We start from the raw sequence: 23775 nt of genomic DNA, 5'->3' as shown, positions 1-23775 counted from the left end.
ACGGGGGTTTCAAACCTTGATCTAGAAAAATATCAAATTCATATTAATAAAGGTCCCACAATTTCATGGATTTTATTTTTTTAGTGGCATCACATACATAAATGGAATCCCAAAACGAGTTAAACTAGTCGTCCAGAGAGCGCACTGGAGAGGTCCTAGCCAGGCATGTGTTCGGGTACTGAAGTCTGAGTTTTTCCTAATTCTTCCATGATTTGCCTCTTATTATATGTTTAGAAAAATAGCCCTTTATCCCCCTAAAAATTTTCTGGAGGGTTTACATGCTTCGGAAACACTGCTTGAAACCTGTCGGAGAGTGTGCACTCACGGGAACATTTTTATGTAGGCGTCCGTTCCAGACACGCATGTAAAAATGTATTTCGAAAGAGGAGGGGGAGATAAAACCAAAAAGGCAATAATAACGAAATTAAAAAAATATAGGAAAATCATAGAGGTAAAGAAGAGCAAGGGCCATCCCCTCCCACGCAAGTATTTGGCCTTTGAATTTATCATTTGCCCCGAAATAAGCCCCTTTTCCTATCAGGCACGTACGCAGGAATTTGTTTCGGAGGGGCCCAATTTGTTTCGCGGGGGGGGCCAAATCATTCAAGCCCATTATTCTGTGAGAAAAATCAGAAAATTATGGGAAAATGAAAAAAAATCATGAGATTTCGGGGGGGCAGGCCTGGAGACCCCCCCCCTGCGTACGTCCCTGTTTCCTATAGACAGGATTAAAATTTGGGAACATTGAGCTCATCCTTGATAATTACCAATCCAAATGTTTTTGATTTTTTTCTATAGGCTACGTATTATGGTTAATCAGTATCACAAAAAAAACAAACAAAAAAAACGTCAATTGATCACTAGCGATTACACCCTACTTAATAAAGACTAATTGATAATCCTTTGTGACACTGACTGCAGTGCAGAGACAAGTGTTCGAATGCTTCAGTTGCAATACCGATCTGTCAAAATTATGTTCTCTTCCTTTCATAAACGCAGAAGTTGTTTTCCTTTTTCGGGATCCTATCGAGGACGGCAATTTAGGTTTTTTTTTTTTTTTTTTCTCTCTGTTCTTTTATTTAATATTCCACGTCAGCATGAATTAATTCATCCAGCGAAAATATGCTGTTTTGTTTTAACTGGGACAAGAATTCTCCCGTTGTCTATGACTCCAAAATAATTTTCCTTTTACTCTTAGCTTTCCGAAAAGTATTTATACATTTTTTAGCACTGGGGGGGGGGCATCACTCCTTTGCCAATTTAGCCCCTGGTTCAGTGACGACAATTCACAGAAATGTGGTGAAGGGCAAAATGTAAATGTTTGAAAATTTTCAAGGAAAATACTTTAGAACAATGAATTAAGAAAAATATGAGAGGGAGAACAAAGACGCATAGATTTACAGCATTTTAATTCGTCACCTTAAAAAAGAAATAGAAAAGAGATGGGAGAAGACTACTTCAAGTAACAAAATGCATTATTTCACATTCACCTCCGATGACAGAAATTCGTTTAAAACGACAAGAAGGAAATATATACACGAGATTTACCAGAAACACAAGTGGGAGGCTTCAGATCAGAGACGGCAAGAGTCCCTACCAGGAGAAATTAACATAAGTTATAATCTGAATTTTCGGTCTTTGCGATTAAAACTGCAAGACTAGCATCCGAAAACATGATAAGGTATGCAGGAACATAAGTAGGATGGGGGGCCTTGAGGCTGTTCACCAGAAATCCTGCATTTTTTCAGGGTTATTCTTACTCAAATTAAGAAATAAAATTTGTATTTCATTAATGCCCCCTGAATAAAAATCTACGTACGTGCCTGGCACTATGCAGCCATAATGTGTAATAACTGATTTATGACACATGCGACTGAGTGACTGTTTTTAATTCACGGGTTCTCAGCATTGTGATACACATTAAATAGTACAAAATTGAAATACAGAATTAGGAATTTCATAGGTGATGTTTTATTTCCATGGAGTTCGAAGGTTTTTAAAGTGATGAATCATAGGTGGCCCAAAAAGGGGGAGCATTAAGCAAGAAAAAGCATTTCACCTTCGCTTTCCTCAGTCGTTGATTTTAATTTTATCCAGGTCCCGGGCACTCAACTCAGCCACGGAAATTATTAGTTATTTTTTGTCTTCCTGGAAATATTTGCGTTTCCAACTTCTCAGCAAAAAAAAAAAGCCTAACTTTGGCAATACACATTTTCAGTAATCAGTCATAGATCACAGTCAAAGAGAAGCCGAGCCGTTTAACCAGGTTTCATAACATGGGCGCCCATATGGGGGGGGCTACCGCCCCACCCCCTGGCTGAATGATTCTGCCTTATTTTTATATTTTTGTTCTGAGATTTCTATTATATAGCATTAAAAGTGCCGATTGGACGAGGTTTCCCCCCCCCTGGAATTCAGCTTATGGGTGCCCATGTTTCATAACCCTGCCAATATCTCAAAGGTGATACGATTCCCGATAGGACTGACCCGGAAGTAATTTTGTTTGTTTCAAAACCTGTTTATAATCGCATACACGTTGTGTAATCTTAATTAGGCCGTTCAGGTTTCTTTTAGACTAACATGCCATAGTTAGTGTAGGCCACGGTGTAGGCCGTGTAGGCAGTACCACAGTAGGCATAGTTCAGACTTGTTTTTTGCAGGCATCAAATCAGGATACAATATCAAGTTTGCAGAGGTTCAGCAACCAAGTAAAGAGCAAACCACGACCCACAGTAGCCTAAATTCAAAAATAGGTTTCTAAAGAAACTACATAGTGAAGATATTTCTAATATAACACTATTTTTGCAATAGCAATTTTGATTCGAAGCAACTCAAAAATAATTTGTAATTGTAGAATTTTTTGACAATTTCTAAGAAGAACTTGAAACACCTCAAACTGACGTAAAATCAAAATAAAAAGTGCACCATTGAAAATTTCATTGCCAAAACTACAATTTGCGTATTTACCCCCATTCTGAACAACAACAAAATCGGGCCCCGCGTTTGAAAGGGCCCCGCACTGCCATGAAAATGAACAATTAATTTTCGAAATTGTAAAGTATTCATAACAATTCCTGTAAGCGTTGCTTCTGTAGAGAGATCATTTTCCAGGCTAAAACCAATAAAAAATACTATGAGATATCAACAATAAATCAGGACAGACTAAATAGTTAGCAGTCATGTTGATTGAATGTGAAGACACAAGGAGAATAGATTTTAAAATCGTTTTAGAAGCATTTACAGAACCAAAATTTAGGAATATGTAAATTCATGTGCCTAAATTCGATGATGTAAATTTCAAAAGCATTTTCTGCAGTTTCATAATATCTAGGGAACACAAACATAAATAAACTTTAGCACAAAATGATTACAAAAAGAACAAGAGGACAAAACCGTAAGCTCAAAATGAACAAACTGGACCCTCAAATGAGACAAGATAAAGAGAACGACCTGAGAAACGTAAATGCAAGACAGGTGATAATATACAACCTAGACCAGTGGTTCTCAAACTTATTTAGACACTGTGAACTTATTTAGACCCTTTTTGCCCACAATACTTTTTAGATACCCCTTCTCAGTTACCGGTACTACTAAACTATAGCTAAAATATAAATAAAAGTGCCAGTTCTAGAGTTAAAGGATTGTCTTATTTTTTGTTTGCCAGCGGCGTACCCCCTAAAAATTGTTGCGTACCCCAAGGGGTACGCATACCACTGTTTGAGAACCACTGACCTTGACCATCAAAAGTGACAAGACCAATCCAAGCAACTAAGGTAAAATGACCTGAAACAATGTCTGTCTGTCTGAAGCAATGATAAAATAAAATAAAGATAAAAGAGATATGCAATTAAAATATTACCTAAACCTACAATTAGAAAAAGTCAAAAACGAAATTGAAGAATATAGAAATATGCAGTTAAAAGATAAGAGGCAGCGATAATCACAACGACTCAAAAACGAAAGTGGAGAAAAACAAATATGCAATTACAAGATCAGCGACAACAGGGATCAGAACGAATCAAACTGTAATGAAGAAGAGAGAAATGTGTGGTTAGAAGGTATACGAAGGAGAGAACAAACAAGTTTGCAGTTAGAAGTGAGAATTACATGCAACAGCAGAAATAAAAACTTGCCAAAGATGAAAGTGAAGAACAAAGAATCGCAGGGTTAGCAGATACGCTAAATCTATCAAGAGTGTAAAAAATGAAGGTGGAGAACAGAACTGGGCTGTTAAAGGACAGCGAGAATCAGAACAAGTCAAAAATGAAAGTGCAGAAGAATAAAAGGTACTTGTGTACATAATGGTTCGAGAACAAACCGGTTTTATCTGTCTATATTGAGAGAGAAGCTTACGCCCAGTAGAAAAAAGTGACGGGTGACAGACAACATTGGACTTCTATAGTTTGGGCTATATATTTGCACATTAGGGGGTAAAGTATTTGGATAGCGTGAAGTTAGAAAACAACTCTTACTTCATAAAATGCAGAATAAATTTAGCCAACACATTTTGCATGCAGACCTGCTATACTTTACCCCCCCCCCCCCTTAATGTGCAAAAATATAACCATAATTTGTTTCTAAGTATTATATTTTCATTATATTTCGGTACATTTCATCAAGATTGGTCTAACTTCACTTCTCAAGTGTGTACCATTATGTACACAAGTACCGAAAAAAAAATATATTGTTAGAAGAACAGCACCATCACAATCCTCGATGCCAAGAAATTGTGGCAAAAGAAACTACAAAGATGCTGTAAATTACGTAAGTGTTATTTACAAGTCATTGGGACCCTTCAACTCTGTATGTATTCATTGTGGAGTGCTCCATTATCCAACAGGAAAAGTAGCCAACAAAGATGATTTACTTGGGGGCTGCTGCCTGCTTGGTAGAATTGCATTCTTGCATCAACAATTTCCAAATTAATTTGTTTGACCTGTTTTAGGACATCACCTGCTCCCTAAAGAGCTACACAAACAAATACGAAACTGAACTCATCTTTTGCTTTAGCTTCATTCAACGTAAGCGATGATCGAACCAAAAATATTCGTAATGTTTTCAGCTTCAAAATAGCTGGACAAATTTATAGCAAAATCAATTTAGCGACACACCCATCACAGACCTTTAAAGGGGATTTTGAGCCATATTCATATTCCCAAATGTACTTTTTAGACCCCGATGGCAGATGTTAAAGAACACATTTCACATTTTTTAAATTGTTAGATCAGTCATAATCCAACAGATCTCTAGGAAAAAAAAACCTGTGAGACACAAACAGCTATATATATATATATATATATATATATATATATATATATATATATATATATATATATATATATATATATATATATATATATATATATATATATATATATATATATATATATATATATATATATATATATATATATATATATATATATATATATTTAACAAGTTGAAACTCAAAACAAACAAAAATTATAGATCGTGAAGGTCATTTGTGAATTATTAAATTGGGAGCTTCGGCGTCGGTTGATAGTCTCAAAGAGAAAGAAAAGTTCATCAATGACACAGTTATTCTCCTAGTTTAATTTAGTTCATCACTAAAACGGTTTACGGGGGCACCGGCTTTTTTGCTTCGACTAGGCACAGAACATAGTGTCTCACTATAGGTGTCTAAGAAATACTTGACATTGTCGGATGGGCTATATCAAAGCTGAGTGAAACCTGCTTGTTCCAGCTCAGTTGTGTTGTTGCGTCTGAAAAAAATGCAAGCAACACTTGAACAATAATATATCCTATATTTAACAGTTGGAAAAAGCGTATTTACATACGCAAGAAATTACCCATAACCTCCAGATCGTTTTCTTCGTTTTTCAGGTCTTTAAGGATAAAAGTGAAGAAGCGCATAAGCAGAAAAAAAAGAAGAAAGCCGGTGTATAATATAAATAGAATCGTAGCAGGGCCGAGCGGTATTCCACCAGTACACTTTTGGAGACCAGCTTCCGATCTGGAGAAAACTTCACGGCTTTTCGCTCAAATTGTGGGGAAGTTTGGTAAATTAAGATGTGAAACCTTCAGCAGTCATATTTGTAAAAATAGATTACGTGCAAAACCGTATTTGGCAATGTACTACTTAGTAATAATAATAATAATAATAATTTATTTTTAACCCGCTAAGGTAACAAAAGCGGAGTATAAATAAAAGAAAAGAAAAAATACATACAAATCGACTAAATACACAGTAAAGACACTAAATCAATGAAGGAGGCGTACAAACCCATGATGAGCTGGGAGAGCCTTCACTGTATGGGGGAGTTTGTCAGCAAGCTCAACTAGCTTTTCAATTATATCTGGAAGCCCAAAAACTGAAACAAGGTTACGGTTCCGGTACCACGGAGGCAAATACAGTAGAAAACGCGAGAACCGAAAATAATAAGAACGTAATGACCGGGTATTTTTTCGCCCAAGAATGGGATAAACACCAGAAAGGAACAAAATTAAATGATCAGTAAAAACAGAATACAATTTAGCAAGGGTCTTCCTACTGTATTTCCCCCGATTGGCAACAATTTTGGAGTACGATACTTGGATCTTTTTCTTACAATTCGCCACGGCTTGTTCTCGGAGAGATTTAAGATTTTTAGCAATATTTATACCCAACCACCGACAAGAAGAGACACATGGGACAGAAAAAGAAGCGCAATCTAAAGGCGAGTTACAATTACTGTTAAACGAAAGATATTCACATTTAGAGAAATTCAGTGATAGACCAATCTTACTAAGGTTTGTTGCAACTGTAGATACAGAAACAGAAAGACCTTTTCTAGTCCTACTAATTAGAAGTATATCATCAGCATACGCTATGTAAGAAAGATTAATCGCCTGAAAAATACAAGTGGTTGGGATAGAAGATAAAACAGAAGAAATGCAAAGTTTAAAGATAGAAGGGGAAAGGACAGCACCTTGTCTGACACCACGCCGAACAGGAATTTTAGAATCGGAAATAACCCCTTCAGCTTTTATTCGTAGAAAAGAATTGGCATACCAATAACGAAGGAGAGAAACCAGAGAAAGATTAATGCCGTGACTAAAAAGGGAAAACAGAGCTTGTGAGTGGACGACGTTGTCAAAAGCCTTGGAAAGGTCCAAGGCGCAAAGATGGAGTTCATATCCCTTTTTAGTCGCATCGATAAGAAGATTAATTAGAACTCGATGGGCTTGCTGGCACCCCACCCCAGACGAAAAACCAAGCTGATTATTGCCAAAATGTGCACTCGATATGGACGGAAGAAGAACATATTCAAAAACTTTACTGAGATTGCATGACACAGTTATTGGCCGATACGACGAGCAATCGCTAGGAGGTTTCCTCTTTTAAGAATTGATGTTACAGACCCACATAGGAAGCTATCCGGTACCGCAGACGCACACAAGCACATTTGGAAAAGCAACTGCAGGTGTTGAAAAAGAAGTGGGCAATCAACTTTTAAATGGTTGGCAGAAATGCCATCACAATCGAGGGAATTTGATTTCAACCTTTTTACTGCCTGCTGAACCACAGAGAGCTCGACAGGCAAAATCTGAGTTTGGCTCAGCGATACGGGAAGTGCGGCAATGAGAAGTTTCGAAAAAACCGAATGGACATGATAATTCACTGAACTAAAAACTTTACTGTAATAACTATGCCATGCACCGGCACTAATCGGGCTTGTAGCAAAAGAATCATCAAGTTTTTCAGAATTAATTACCTTTTGCCAATCAGATTTACTTAACGGGAAATTCGATATTTTTTATTTAGTCGAGCGCAGGTAATTTTTATATTCTAATTTTGTCTTTTGCTTTATTTGATGAATAACCCCTTCAGACGGACGACCACAAGAAACCCAAATCCGCAACCAAAACTTTGCTTTATTTTTTAATCGATTTCAATTCAGGATCCCACGACCACTCCGGTTTACGCGTGTTTCGCCTGACTCGCTCCCGTGGTACAGCGGTCAATTCAGCTGTTTTAAGGCAAGATACTAATTTTATATAATCATCATTTAGAGTATTTTTATCATTTGAAGACTTACAACTAAGCTGTAGAAGGTGGAAAGGAACTTGAATTGTAGCAAGTAGCATAGCTAGCGTAGAAATATACAGCGATAAATTTATCTTATTCCAATTTCGACGGAAAACCCATCTTCGTCCTGCTTGTAAAGCATTACGATTTGAAAAACAAACGAAATCGGTAGGTGATCTAAATCGCAATGATCTTCATGAACAGTTACAGTAGAAACGGGTAGGCCCGGAGAACAAACAACATGATCAATATTACTTTGACTACCGGAATGATGAAGATAAGAATATATACAAGTTTTTTCAACCAGCTTAAACTGCGGCAGCGAATCAAATATCAAATCCGAGCGAATATTCGATGACAGCAGGTCAGCGTTAAAGTCTCCAGCGATCAAAAAACGATAACCTTGACTTGAGACGGATTCCAAAAGTTTCTGTAATACACTGCAAGTCTTAGCGAATCTGTTAAGAGACTGAACCGATTTTCTGTCACAAGGCAAGTAAACATTTACGATCACTAAATCGTTAATCCGCACGGCCAAAATGTTAGGATCACTGTGAAAAAGCACAGGCGAGTAGCAGGCAACACTATTTCGGTTCAGTATACAAGCAAGCCCACCCGACGGCCGTCCGAAAGTAGTTCGTGCCGCCGATACGAAAACGACGTGATTTGCACTTCTTTTTAGCAGGTTTGTATTAGCCGACGATAATAAGTGTTCTTGCAAACAGACAATGTCATAGTTACATGCAAGTTCGTCAATAACATGCTCTTTTCTTCTGGTACCATTTATGTTGTACGAGACAGCTGAAAGGGACTGCATCATTTTCGGGCACTACTCGAAACGCGAGACTTGAGCACTGGACATTTCAAACTAAAGGATGTATGATCACCGTTGCAGTTTGCACATTTGGGGCTATTTTGGCAAGGCGTTTCCTTAGTGGCAGTATGATTACCGGCACAACGAGCACATTTCTCAACAGGACTGGTGCAATCCTTCATCATGTGATCTGGGGATCGGCATTTGAAGCAGCAACGGGGTACACTGATGAAATCGTACACACGGAATATTTCGTAACCTATTTTCAGGCCGTTCTTGATGGCATTGCCTTTTGCGAATGTATCCGAGAACTCTAGCTTAATTGTTTGTGAAGAGCCGAAACGAGTGGCTTCAGTCACACCAGGGTACGAATTTAGTCCAGCAATGTCAAAATCCTCAGGGATACCTCTAGCAATCCCAAGGTGACGCTTAAGCACAGTTTTAGTGGTAGCACCCGATGCGGCTGCACTAATCGAATTGCAGAAATCCGAAATAACAGATTTCTCAATGTTGACATACAACTTGTCACCTCGTGGGCGGACGCTGGAAACTGACTCGTGACCTGACAATTGGTCTAAGAATTCCTTTCGACTTTTGGGGTTGCAAACTGTTTGCGGGAGGTTTGAAACAATCACTGTAGCATGGCTACTCGATAGTGAAGAAGCAGCATCCCCAGGCTGGGGTAGCGGTGGAAAATTGGCTGAATAAGACTCGAACTGATTGGATATAGTTTTTAGATGCAAGTTCAGTTCATTGACTTTCGAGAGCAAAGCCGAGTAAGCCGAAGCCGGGATAACTGGCACTTCCGAAGGGCTTCGAATGACGAAAGTCGGAATTGTAAAACAATCTGAATCACCTTTTCTCAGCATTTCCAAGATATCACCAAGGTGACTAGATGGTGCCTTCGTTCCGGTTCGCTTCTGAAATGGCGCATCAGGATCCAGCTTCAAGCCCAGCCATTTCTTTGCGATCACAATCACTTCGCAATCAAAAAACTCGGCTCCAAATCTTTTGATAGTCTCATCATCTATTCCCTCTTCCTTGTTTCGCTGAACGAAATTCAACACGGGCGAATAATGCAAATTCTCACTCTTTTCAAACATCATGACGTAACAAGCTCTATGCACAGCAGCATGGTATATTGCGCGCACGACTGACGAATTGTGCTTTGTTTGCAAAGAAAAACGCCTCTGAGACTTCAAATGCCTCCGTCCACACAATACTAGGAACAAGGGACGTGTCGGGACCCACTCACCAATTCCCCGCAATTTAAGGGTAACTAAATACCGGCAGGTACATACGGCGCTTGCGGCAGGACCCCGCCCCTCTTCTGCTTGTTGTCTAGTATATGTTATCAATCAATATTCTGTTCCGGAAACTACTTTAGAATTTTGGCTTATATTCAGTCAGTACAGTAGGTGGCAACACTGCTCTAAAAATTCGGGCGCACTTTCCACAGCGCAACAATCAAGCTCTGGCAACGCAGCTAGATCTAGAGTTCATTTCGGCCATACCGCTGCTGTCCATAAAGAATACAATCCTCTAGGGTAATTAAATGTTTCTGTCTGAGTCACTGTACTTATTAAGTCACTAAATCTCAAGGGAATTTAAGATCAGTAAAAAATTTCTATAGCCAGAGAACAAATACGCCTATTATAACTGTCTCTAGTGAAACACACATGTTTAAATCTTAAGTTATTTAAAAGATTTGTATACAGAAACAAGGTGTTTACACGACGAACTCTCACGTGATACTGATTGAACAAAAGCATAGTACACATTCAAGTTTTATAACTGGATTGCCAAAAAATAGATATACTTGATCGATAACACCATTTTGTCTCATATGGCTGTAGAAACAGAGAAAGTAAAATCGAATATAAAATATAACTGGGACGAAGCATCATTTAGCCAACTTTTCTCTGTGAACCTAGGTGTGTTGCGGAGCATTTTACTTCTTTTGTAGTTTTTTTTTCCATGGTCAGTGGGCCTGCAGTCCAGATACGATAAGATAATACTGAAGTTCTGTATTCATTCTCGATTTCAGGGGTTTTCAAGAATTTTGACACTTGAATATTTACTCTAAAGGCAAGTCTATATATTGAACTTGATGGCATGTAAGATTTAATGTCCTGGCCTTTTGGATATTTGGATCCAAACCAACCTTTTCGGGGATGGAGGGTCCCAAAATCTTTGTCATTAGGTTATCTACAAGGAGGGGTTGTCAGATCGCAACCAAATTAGGTACAAGGGTAAGTGATCTAGTTAGGCCTTTTTGGTCTCAATTGGTTCGATATCTGTTGGCGGGGGGGGGGGACTATCGCGATATCTGCCAGAAAAGTTTTCAGGACACAATCAAATTTGGTAGAAAGTAATAGCTAGCGTCCTACTTGTGATATTTCAAGCTCCAGACATGAAACAGTTTTCATTTCCTTTCGCTTAAAAGTTCACAGTGCCTTCTCTTTAGTCTCGGTAGTCTTCTTTGCAATTTCCAACATTTAGACAGCAAATTAATGAAGTAAAATTTGTTGAAGATAAAAGAAGCTATAATTAACCTAAAGTTGTTATTGTTTAGACAAAGAATATCAAAGCTTCTTTTGAATATATACTTCTTAGTGATTTAACAGCTTAACAACGTTGTAGAATACCTCTAAATGTATCTGAAACGTCTCTCATTTTTTTCCTGGGATCAAGATCTCGGTCCTTACATCCAAAATTCGCACTTATTTTCAAGACATACTTGCTAAAACTTGGTCAATTCGTTAGTAGTTGTCAGTTGGTTGACCCTTGTAATGTCGTGCAAGCACAGGAGCTTGATCCAGTAGAAATAATATTGTCTGTAACATAAGAAAGGGAAACTGATCTTTTCGTTACAGCATCTTTGTGATCCTTCACTGCGTCTAGCAAAGTCAGTGTAGCAAAGGTTTAGTTTGTAAATACCTTTTGCAACTGTTTACTTTATGATAGTCAAACAAATTTGGAAGTCAAACTATTCCATACAAAGGTTTAAGGGCACATTAAGCTGCTTGATTTTAATACTCTCCTACATCTCATAGAAGCAGTCAACGTCTCTCATACAGCACTAAAAATGAGCCAAGGAGAATTATTCCATAAGAAATTCTTCAAACTCGCCACAGACAAAGAAATCTTTTATTGCGTTCTTCAACTTGCAGCAAAGTTAAAATGGGCTTGACAAGATTGTCCGTGCTTGCTTTGTTAACAATCTGCCTAAGCCTTGACGGTCAAGGAAACACTTGGTTAGCCATGATTGGGGACGATATATAGCCCCTGGGGGTGGCTGCCAATAACATGAACGAAGCGAGAATCCTTGTGGTTGCAGATTGTCACTCTTATAACCGAAGATGAATACAAATGATAGGACGAATTCTGTCAGCTTCTGAGTGCCAGGGAGTTGATGGAGCTTATGTCCTATTACAAGTAAATGAAAGTATCATAAAAAACTATAGATTCATTTATTCACTTTTTTTTTGAAGAAAGAAAGATATCATCTTCAAGTATATTTGGCCTGGGGACTGACCTGGAAGTAACCTTTTATTTGGGGTATCCAATTACCTTTAAATGGCTCACAGAACTGATAGACTTTTTGAATTACTCTTACTCTATGCCTATCTACCTTCGTTCTGCCCTAGGATGGATGATAGATTATCTATCAACAAGTGAAATAAATCATTTTTATGCAATTCTAAAAAAGTTATACCTCTCACAGAGACTATCTACCTTGGTATTTTCCACAAGGGGAAGGTATTTTCCAGGGGGGACGCATAGACCCTCTTCGAAAATATGTTCATCAAGCGCCTTTCAGCTTCACAAGGGCAACTTATCTGACGAAGCCTAACTTCAACGGATTTAATCTGCCATAAATAAGAACGAATCGTTACCCAGCCATGTAGTGATTGAAACGAGTCGGTTTGCAAAGATGAAAAAATTCACTAAGAGTTTTACATGAAATTCGTCAAGGTAGAACAGACAGCCAACAAGAAACCAAATGCAATTCCCCGGGTGAAATGAGTGTAAGTAATCCTGGTACTAATCCTTTCTCTCTCTGACATCATTACCGCGCATGGAATACTAGGGATAAGACACAGTGTTCATGGTTGCAGCAAGAACCACAACCTAGTAAAGAGTCAACCATATCCCAAAGTAGCACAAATAAAAAAAATGTTTTTAAAGGAACTGTCAGTCGAAAAGTTACTCCCGAGTAATACTATTTTGAAAATAGTTATTTTCATTCAGCTAGAACTGAAATGTAATTTTTAATTACGTGAAGGAATTTTTGAGAATCATGAAAAAGAGTATGAAAATCCTCAAAAATAAAGTCAAATTGAGCTAAAAAATACATAATTGAAAACGGCATTGTCGCAAACCATTGACTGGAGGTTTACAGTGCAACAGCATCTTAAACAACAAGGAAAATCACATTTTTGTTTGGGTAGTACTGACGTTTTTCCTTTTTCCTTTTTCTTCTTTTATTCCCTAGGGGTGACCGTATCAAATCATATTGGATAAATAACTAATCATAATGAACCGCACTGTTAAAACAATGTAACAATATTTAGAACATATCCCCAGAAACAGGTAATTAAATATGGGATGATATTTATCCGAATCAGTTTTGCAGTAGAGACCTAATTAGAAAAAAAAATTACCTTTTATGTACGGTTGACACCCCATTAAAAGGTCTACAAATTTGTGTGATACAGCTTTCCCTTCATCCGAAAGTAAGAATGTAATTTTCTTTTCAAAAGCTCCATCACCGCTCGATCTCGAAGGGGAAGGAATGGAAAGCTTCTCTGACAAACTAAAAAGAAAAAGAATTGAAACATCAAACACTTGGTAACTAATCGTCTATACACTTAGAACTTAGTTAGAATAATAAAGGGACTTAAAAAGACCTAGTTTCAAATTAAAGGGAAGAGGCATAATATCATGCGTGTGATAAGTAAGGTTTATTTTTTCCACAAAAAAAAAAAAAAAAACAACAACATACGAGTACTATAGCTGCTCTGGTTTATTCTTGTCAGTAATCAAAATTTTTATCAGTTTTAAGTTCGGTATTGTTCAATGTCTTGACATCTAATATAACCGGACACTGTAGTTTTGAAATGATAGTACTTTATTCTGCGGATGGTTGCTCTTAGAACATATTGTGTTATATCAATAGGTTGTCTTGCTCTCGATTGGAACCTCACTCTCTGATCTACGTCACCTAAAACTTCACCCCACCTAGTCTTTTTTCGTAATGATTGAATGAGAGAAGGTTTTTCCTGGATCGAAAATGTCTTAAAAGAACGAAAATTCAATGTTAGTTCTAAGAATCTAATTCAAACATTAGTAGAAGTCATCTTAGGGATGACCTTAATAGTGCAATGCTGGAAAGAAAACTGAGGGCCCATGAACAATTAGAAATAATAGTTTTAAGATGAGTCGCAAATCAATAATCTATATAAACAATTTGTTTCATGAAATAAAATGAAGCAGCAAGGCCATTAGCTCGTTACGATTCCCCAAGAAGATTATGAAACTATAAATCTTCAAAAAAAAAAAAAAAAAAAAAAAAAAAAAAAAAAAAAAAAAATCCCTCGGATATTAAAGAAATGATTAATTACTCAAGAGCATGTTTATTGCTTGAAGATAGAAGAATGTAATGTAGCAGAAATAAAGCAAAATATTTCCAAATTTTAGTGAAAGATATGTAGCCTTCGTGATATTAAAAAAAAAAAATATAGAAACAACAATACAAATATGTAAATAATTGAAAAATTTCCATTTATGAATCTGGAGTATGCTTCAATAAGTACAACTAAAGTAATGACTTTATAGACATAAAGCAAATATTTTGCTTTATAAAAATAAAGCAAAATTTTCCCAAGTTTTAGTGAAAGATATGTATCCTTTGTGATATTTAAAAAAATATGTAGAAAAACAATACAATTATGTAAATAATTGAAAACTCTCCATTTATGAATCTGGAGTATTCAATAAGTACAATTCAAGTAATGGCTGTGCGGACGATGACGTATTACAATCTCGCATAACAGATTTTTCACCTTCCCGAGAAAAATTATTTTTCAGCTGGGCCCTTTTCCATAAATGTGCACGATAAGAAGCTGATTAAAATGTCTTATAAGAAAAATGTGAAACATGGGCCATGTCATCACAGCTAACCGGTAACCCTAATCATTGTAATTGAAAATACAGGAATCAACAATTTTTTTTCGTATAAAATTCTAAGATAACAAGGATAAAGGTACAACGAAAGACAGCGTACAAAATCGTATTATAAAGCTAGAATAATACAATTCCATGGCACAATGCCTTACAAGCTACCTTTAAGGAATATATATATATATATATATATATATATATATATATATATATATATATATATATATATATATATATATATATATATATATATACATATATATATATGTATATATAAAATAAAAAACTATTTTTTTAACAACAATACAGAGCGAAGCTATGTCTAGAACAAAAAAAAAAAAAAAAAAAAAAAAAAAAAAAAAAAAAAAAAAAAAAAAAAAGCAGAAATTATCTTCACAATCCAGGTCCTTTCAAAGATATTGCTGCTACGCCGTTTGGACAACCTGCATGCAGACAGCGTGTTGTGATTCAACTTTCCTCCCTCTCAATATTCCCTGAAAATTTCACCTTTATACACTTAGCCATAGTTCTAATAGTAGTCACAGTAGTAGTAGTAGTAGGAGTACTAGCATTACTAGTTGTAGGACTAGCAGTGATATTAACAATAATAGTGCTAGCAGCAGCAGTAGGAATAACATGTTGCTTTTAGGTCAGTTGAACGTCCCCCTCGTCAAGCCATGGAAGTTTCAGCTGAATATGATTAGCCATTGCTATGATATTGCCGATATGCCTACTGATAATCTTAACCTTGCCTTCCTGAAATTTTTATCTAACCACTCTTAGTATTAGTACTAGTTGCAATAGAAGTAGTAGCTGGAGTAGTTGTAATAGTAGTAGCAGCAGTGGTAGCAGTAATTCCGTGCACATATTGCCTTTTGGTCAACTGATCTTTCCCTTTAAGCATTTCCTGAAAGTTCCAACTTAATTCCCTAGTTCATTCCTGAGATACGCCCTTTTGACAATCAGCATGCACATAGTGGTTTGATTTAGTTCAAATTTCCCCTCTATATTGGCTCAAATTTTCACCTTCATACCCTTAGTCTTAATAGTACTAATAGCATAGTAGTAGGAGCAGTAGCAACAGCAGTAGTGTTGTATCAGCAGTAGCAGTAGTAATAGCAGTAGCAGCAGTATCAATAGCAGTAGTAGTATACATATGTTGCCTTTTGGTCAGTTGAACATCTCCCTCATGGTTCCCTGGAATATTCAGCTTGATACGGTGAGCTGTTCCAAAGATATTGCTGATACGTCCTTTTGACAATATGTATGCACATAGTATGTTCTGATTTAGATTAGATTATTCTGATGATCAACTTTCCCCTCAACATTATCTCAAATTTTCATTTCAATATCCTCATCCTTGGTACTACTCGCTACAGAAGCAGTATTTGCAGTAGTAGTTGTAGTATTAGCGAGCAAATATTTGCTTTTGGTCAGTTGATTTTCCTTTTTAAGTATTCCCTGAAAGTTCCAACTTAATATCCAAATCCAATCCTGAGATACGCCCTTTCAAAAATCTGCATGCATATAGTGTGTTTTGATTCACTTCAATTTTCCCTCTATATTATCTAAAATTTTCACCTATGATATTGCGCTGCGCTGCCTATGACATTGCTTATATGCCTTTTTCAGAACCTGCATGCATATAGTTTTTTGGTTTAATTGAAACTTACAGTAAATATTCCCTAAAAGTTTCACCTTAATACCCTTAACCTCACTAGTTAGAGCAATCCTAGTAGTTGTATTAATATTATACACATAATTCCTTCTGGTTAGTTCAAAATCCGTCACAATATACCCTTGGAAGGCCCAACTTAATAATGTAATCTGTTCCTGAGATATTGCTCTGTCACTCTATTGACAATCTACATGCTCATAGTTCGTTTTGATTTAGTTCAAAATTCGCCTAAATATTCCTTAAAAAATTCACCTTAATACCCTTAGCTTGCATAGTAGCAATGGTTGTAGTAATAGTATAGACATAGCACCTTTGGTTGTCTTCAACATCCCCCTCAAAACATGCAGAAAGTTTCAACTTAATACCGTAAACCGTTCCTGAAGCATTGCTGATACGTCCTCTTGACAACCTCTATGCGCATAGTGTGTTGATTTAGTTAAGCACAGTTTCAATATTCTGCAAAATTTTCGACTTAATACCCTTAGCTTTAGGAGCAGTAGTAGTAGCAGTAATACTAGGATACACATATTGTTTCTTGATTAGTTCAACATCCCCCACAACAAGCCCTGCAAGTTTCAACTTCACACACTAAAGCGTTCCTAAGATATTCCTGATACGCCATTTTGACAACCTGCATACAGACTGAGTGTTGTGATTCAGTTCAACTTCCCCCCTCAATGTTCCCTGAAAATTTCACCTTCATAGTTTTAGGCAAAGTTGTAATAGTAGTCACAGTAGTAGTATTAGTATTACTAGTTATAGGACTAGTAGTAGTAGCAGCAGTAGTGTTGACATATTGTCTTTTGGTCACTTGAACATCCCCCTCACCAAGCTCTGTAAGTTTTAACCTAATACAATTAGCCGTTACTATGATATTGTCGATATGCCCTTTTGACAGCCTGTATATTCATGGTCTTAATTTAGTTTAACTTCCACCTCAACACTTCCTAGAATTTTCATCTTAATACTCTTAGCCTCACAAGTTGTTGCAATAAAAGTAGTAGTTGCAGCATCAGTAATAGTAAATGTAGCAACGGTAGTAGCATTAGTAGTAGCGTAAACAAATTGCCTTATGGTCAATTGATCTTCCCTCTTAAGCTTTCTCTGTGAATTCCAACTGAATACCTAAGTCCATTCTTGAGATATGCCATTTTGACAATCTGCATGCACATAGCGTGCTTTGATTTAGTTCAAATTTCCCCCTCAATATTCTCTCAAATTTTCCCCTTCATACGCTTAGTCTTAAAAGTACTAGTATCATAGTAGTTGTGGTAGTAGTAAAAGTAGTAACAGTAGTACTGCTGCATTAGTAGTAGTAGTAACAGTAGTAGCAGCAGTATTAATATAAATAATGGCATATACAAATTGCCTTTTGATCAGTTTAACACCCCCCACATGATGCCTCAGAAGTTTCATCATGGTATGGTAAGCCGTACCAAAAATATTGCTGATATGCCTTTTGGCAATCTGTATGCACATAGTATATTTTGATTTAGCTCAACTTTCCCCTATAGATCCCCTCAGATGTTCACTTCAATACCATCACCCTTGGTACTCGCTACAGAAGCAGTAGTTTTGGTAGTAGTAGCAGGCAAATATTGCCTTTTTGGTCAATTGATCATCTCCTTTATCATTTCCTGGAAGGTCCAAATTAATAAACTTAGCCATTCTTTAGTTACGCCCCTTTGACAACTTGCATGTACATAATGTATTTTGATCTAGTCAAACACTCCCCTTGACATTCTCTGATAGGCTCACCTATCGTCTATCGTTTTTTTTGGAAACTAAAGGTCAAACATGGCCATCTTCCTCAATAACAAATACTATATATAAACAATGGGCGAATTGCAAAACTTACAGCGCCTGCCCAGAGGGCTGAGGGGGGTTGATGCCCCCAAAGACGTAGTTATTGTACTTTTCAACTATGCTGTACAAAATGGATATCTCAAAATTTTGATTGGATGTGTTTGGGAAAACGATGGGCGCAGAGGGGTGGTTGCCATCCACTCACTTTTGACTCTTAAAACGCGCACTAGAACTTTCAATTTCCAACCGAATGACCTGCTTTCGAAGTTTCCACGACAACTCCTTCTAGACAAAGCAAAAACCTTGGTCAGAAAAAAACAAACAACGAATACATAATACATTGTGCCCACTTCGTTTTTTACTTAGGCAGCGACGTTGCGCTGCCTATAAGATATATATATATATATATATATATATATATATATATATATATATATATATATATATATATATATATATATATATATATATATATATATATATATATATATATATATATATATATATATATATATATATATATATATATATATATATATATATAAATAAATATATATATATATATATACATGCTGGGAGTTTATATTCTAGTTTTTGTAAGTAGGCTATTGTTTTGTGTATTTTTTGTAATTAATTACTTTTTTCATGTTTACATACTTTTACTTTAATTGACATACTTTTTCCATTGCCTTTAGAAAAATGTTTGTCTCTAAGCTTCATTTAGTTCTGTGAAGAACTAAATGTCTGGTTATGCTTGGCAATTAATTTACAAATTGCAAGACCAGGGTAGGCGAGTTTAAGTTTCCTAATCCATGGAGGATTCCGATACCAAGGTGAGAACCGAAGCAAACATTTAGTGAACCGAAAGAAAACTGACCGAAGTTACCAACAATCAGTTTTAGTAAGCAACTTTCAAATGAAGCAATATACAAAATGTGAGGGATGGCTAAGGCATTGAAAAGGTTAGCTAATAGCAGGCGGTTGAATCGAAATTTTGCTGCAACGATCGGTACATAAGAAGCAGGCCTGTGTCTAGTTCCAGCAGTCTTTCATCTAGAGATTAAAATATTTTCTGACAGGCCTTGAGGCCTGTCTCCCCTTCTCTTTATGAAGTAAATATGTTCAGTATATACAAACCCAGTAAATGACTTTTAGAAGGGCAATGGCTTGTTTGTTCATAAAAATATTAGATAGACCTTTATTAATAACTAAATATTCAACATCCATTAACTAAGGGGAAAATCACTCTCACTCACTACGCCGTGTCCTTTGTCTCACAAAACAAACTTTATTTACCTTCTCACGAGATCTGCAGTCTCAGCAGCGTTCATGGTTTTATACGGAGTGGGACGGCCATATCTGTCAATGAATTTAGCATTTAATCCAACTTCGGCCTCATCCTGTCCCTCAAAACTAGCACGAAACTGCTGAATTTCATCTTCAAAGTCCTTTGTAAAGCACCTACGAGGAGAATAGATATTAGATCAGGCCCAGGATAATCTCAAATTAAAGAATAGTCTGAAGATAATAGCTAGGAGACGCATTTACCTTTCAATAAGAAAAAAAAAGACAAAACTAAGTTGTGCAATCAATAACGGACCACGGCTCATAGTAGCCAAAAACTTAAAAATGTATTAAAAAATATAACTTTATGCATAAAAATGAACAATTAAGCTTCCTAAAGTACCGTGAAATGTACTTAAATATTGTTTTGAATATCATCAAAACGTTGATGATAGTTGTACATTGATGATATATGCACTAGGAAAGTTGAGCTTTATAATTATAAAACTGACAAAGCTGCTCATACCGAAAAATAAAAACTGTTCAAAACAGATTGTTTTCAGTAGCAGGCAAATGAGAATCTAGTCGTCTGAGAGAATGCGGTTAAATATAAACAAAAAAATTATACAGAACAATTATACAAATAATTTATTTGAAACCGAGGCGTCATTGATATATTTTGGTAGAAAGACTAACATTTTACTCCGTGTTAAAATCACTCAAAGTAAGATTTTCAATCTGTGTGATTACAGCTTCATAAAAACAGACACGATGTATCATCTTCGTTTCATGATCCACAGGGAATATTTAGGAAATGATCCAACACGATTAAGTGTTTATCATTAGAAAATAAATTTCTATTTTTTTTACCCTTTCTTTTTCTGTTCCGTTTTCTAAATACCCTTTCATCGGTTTAAAGCAAAACAAAATGGCACCATCATCTACTTTACATGACACAACTACCAACCACATATTCCTTCATGATACTAATCACTGGAATGGTACTAATCATGATACTAATACAGCTTTGAATTAATAATAGAAACTACAATAGAATAGGAGGAAATAGAAGCTAAGTAAAATGGAGCCTAAGAGGATTAAATGTTCTAATGTTTTTCAAGTTATTAGGTTTACAAGGGTCACCAGTTACTTACCTTAAACTTATTTTAAGTTGAAACTTTTCTATTTCACCGAAATAGCTGTAGGCATGAAAATAAACAAAACAGTTTCCCGAAACATTATAAATTGTTAAGGTAAGTTCCTTAGAGAAGAATCCCATACTGCTTTGTTCTGGTAATACAGCGGCGATGAATTATGGAAACAAAAATATAATCTTTTCTCGTCTCTTTTCCTGCATTTAACACTAAGAACTTTAAAGCGTAAAAAAAAAAAAAAAAAAAAAAAAAAAAAAAAAAAAAAAAAAATCAATTGCAAATATAGTTTCAACAAATCCAGTTTTAGGTTCTAAGTTGCGAAAAATTAACATAATATAGGTTTCTTGGACTACCTACGATTGATAAGAGGTGCGGCGTCGGCCTTATGCTACTCTAGTTTCCAGTCTAGTCTGTTTAAAAAATATTGGGCTAGAAATAATTTATTTTGAAATACATAAAAGAATATAAATATATTAGCTCACCGAATAAGATCCGAAAACTTGGTGATGCTTATGAGGTGTGGGTGTGTTGTTTTACTTTCAGAAAATTAGAAACATAGGCAGATTTTCCAATAAATAATGCAGTCAATATCAAAGAGCCATTTTTTTTTATTTCGACAATATGATAATATAATGTGATAAAGTAATTTACAGTCACCATTAAATTCAAGTTCAAATCATAGGCAGCGCAATCGCGCTGCCTAAGTAAAGAACTATGTTGGCACAATGTATTATTTCTTTTTGTTCTAGACCAGGGTACTTCGTATCGAATGAGTTGTCGTAGAAACTTCGAAAAGAGCTCATTCGATTGGAAATTGGAGTGGCTTGTGCCCTTTTTAATAGTCGAAAGTGATTGGAAGGCAACTAATACCCCTTCCCCGCTCACTATTTCCCCAAACACATCCAATCACAAATTTTGAGATAGCCATTTTGTTCAGCGCAGTTGATTTCCAGATAGAGACTATGTTTTTGAGGAGGACAGTCCCCCAAAGCCCTCGGGGCAAGGGTTGTAAGTGTAGAAACCCTATGTTTTCTGAAAGCTAGAACATAATTTGTAGTCTACTTTAGTGAAAAAAAAATCTTTTAAATGTTTTCACTTTTATAACTTTAAGAAATCAAAATTAATTAACATTTTAAGGAATAAATATCAGCATATGTATATTAAACTTACAATGCTCATTTTTTCCAGTAAAGTACAAATTATATTCTAGCTTTTAGAAAGCATAGGGTTTAGAACCCTACATAGATTAATTTCTGCTCGTTTTGAGTTTGAGACTTGATTTTAATTTCTGTTTGTTTTGGGTTTCATTTATTTATTGATATTGATTTATGGTAGTTGTATCCTTAGTAGATTATTTGATTTTCTTACTGGTCAAAATACGAAATAAAATTTAGTACTTTCATGATTCCTAAAACTGAGACAGAAAGCCAAAAATTGCCTTTGAGGATCTGAGCTTGAGGAGGTAGTTTGCAACAAGAAACTATCGAACATACACTTTTAATTCTGTGTTTATATAAAAAAAATTCAAGAAATTAGGTGCCTGAAAATTCCTGAGGAGAATTAAGTAATCATCGGGTCAACGCGGGTCTTAACGGCTATCCGATGCTAAAATTTCACTGATAAAGTTAAAAGGTACGATTTACAGCGATCCTTATATTTGTATTAATACAGCTAATCAAAAGTAAGAATTATTAATCCCAGGACACCTTGCAACACTGAAATTGCTTCCTTCCAAAAACTGACATGTAAATTATTATTGCTAATTACAAGAACCATTAAATTTCCTGATGATAAAGCAGGAAACTGATACCCCCCTCCTAGTGCTTGAATATTTTTCCCATTTTTCCAAAGGGTTTTAGAAAAGAGACATCTCGATTCTATTTCATATTAAAATTCAGATTGTTGGTGCTACACTTATACAAACGATTACATTGGAACAGTAAAATTAGCCTTTTAAGTGGCAACGTTAATGTTAACATCACTTAGAAGGACGTATTCTCTTATAGCAATGATAATCACTGGTGCCCTTTGATCACAAGCCAATAAATTTTAACACAGTTCATAGATTCATTACAACCCAGTGCTAAAGAGAGTTTATCAGCCCACTTTTGATCTCTAATACATCTACTATATTTTGTATATAAAACCAACCTTTTTGCAGTTTCGGTTGGGGGTGTTGTGATTTTGAATTCATTAAATTTTTACATTTAGTGAGCCTTTGTATTGTTACCAGTTGAATCATTCATGAGAATTTGTTAAATGTCACCATAGATGCTAATAAATGAAACTAATAATAGAAGAAGGGTTCCCCTGGATATTCATTGAAAATTGATTAGATTATACAACCCTTCAATGGCATTAACCCACACTTCCCAGTTGGTTAATGTCGTTCATTAGCACCATAGTACAATTAAGCAATTATACACATGAACACTAGACAGGATACATTATAGAAGTGGTTCCCAAAGTTGACTGGGCTCCGACCCATCTAAAAAAATTCCAATTCTTTGGACCCACCATTTTGCTTTCTTAGAGAATAGAGATAGTAAATATTATACAACTACAACTAGACGAGTCTACCGACGTGCAAGGCTTATCTCAACTGCTTGTTTTTGTGCGTTAGCAGAACGACACACATGAAGATATCTTGTTCTGCAAGCCAATGAGTCGTGGAACTACTGAGGCAATTTTCAATACAATTGATTCCCATATATAAAAAAAGCTTTGCAGTAGAAGAACTGTGTTGGTATATGTACACACGGTGCACGGGCGATATGCGGGAAAAATAGCGCTGTGATTACCA

At 35.9% G+C, this 23775-nt stretch overlaps 1 protein-coding gene across 2 annotated transcripts in view; it reads right to left on the bottom strand.

Annotated features, from left to right (window-relative positions):
- The window catches only part of LOC148955225 (midasin), a 348425-nt gene that overhangs the window by 112410 nt on the left and 212240 nt on the right, over window positions 1–23775 (bottom strand). For both annotated transcript variants that reach the window (XM_089100939.1, XM_089100949.1), the window contains 2 exons: window positions 19831–19995; window positions 13532–13683 (listed from right to left, as the gene is read on the bottom strand). In XM_089100939.1, the coding sequence (XP_088957065.1) occupies window positions 13532–13683; window positions 19831–19995 (317 nt within the window). The remainder of the gene's footprint in view (window positions 1–13531; window positions 13684–19830; window positions 19996–23775) is intronic.

The sequence above is a fragment of the Artemia sp. Qi Xiang Cuo genome, chromosome 2 (assembly GCF_049724085.1).
Source record: "Artemia sp. Qi Xiang Cuo chromosome 2, ASM4972408v1, whole genome shotgun sequence".
NCBI lineage: Eukaryota > Metazoa > Arthropoda > Branchiopoda > Anostraca > Artemiidae > Artemia > Artemia sp. Qi Xiang Cuo.
This window is presented reverse-complemented; position numbering and strand designations above follow the sequence as displayed.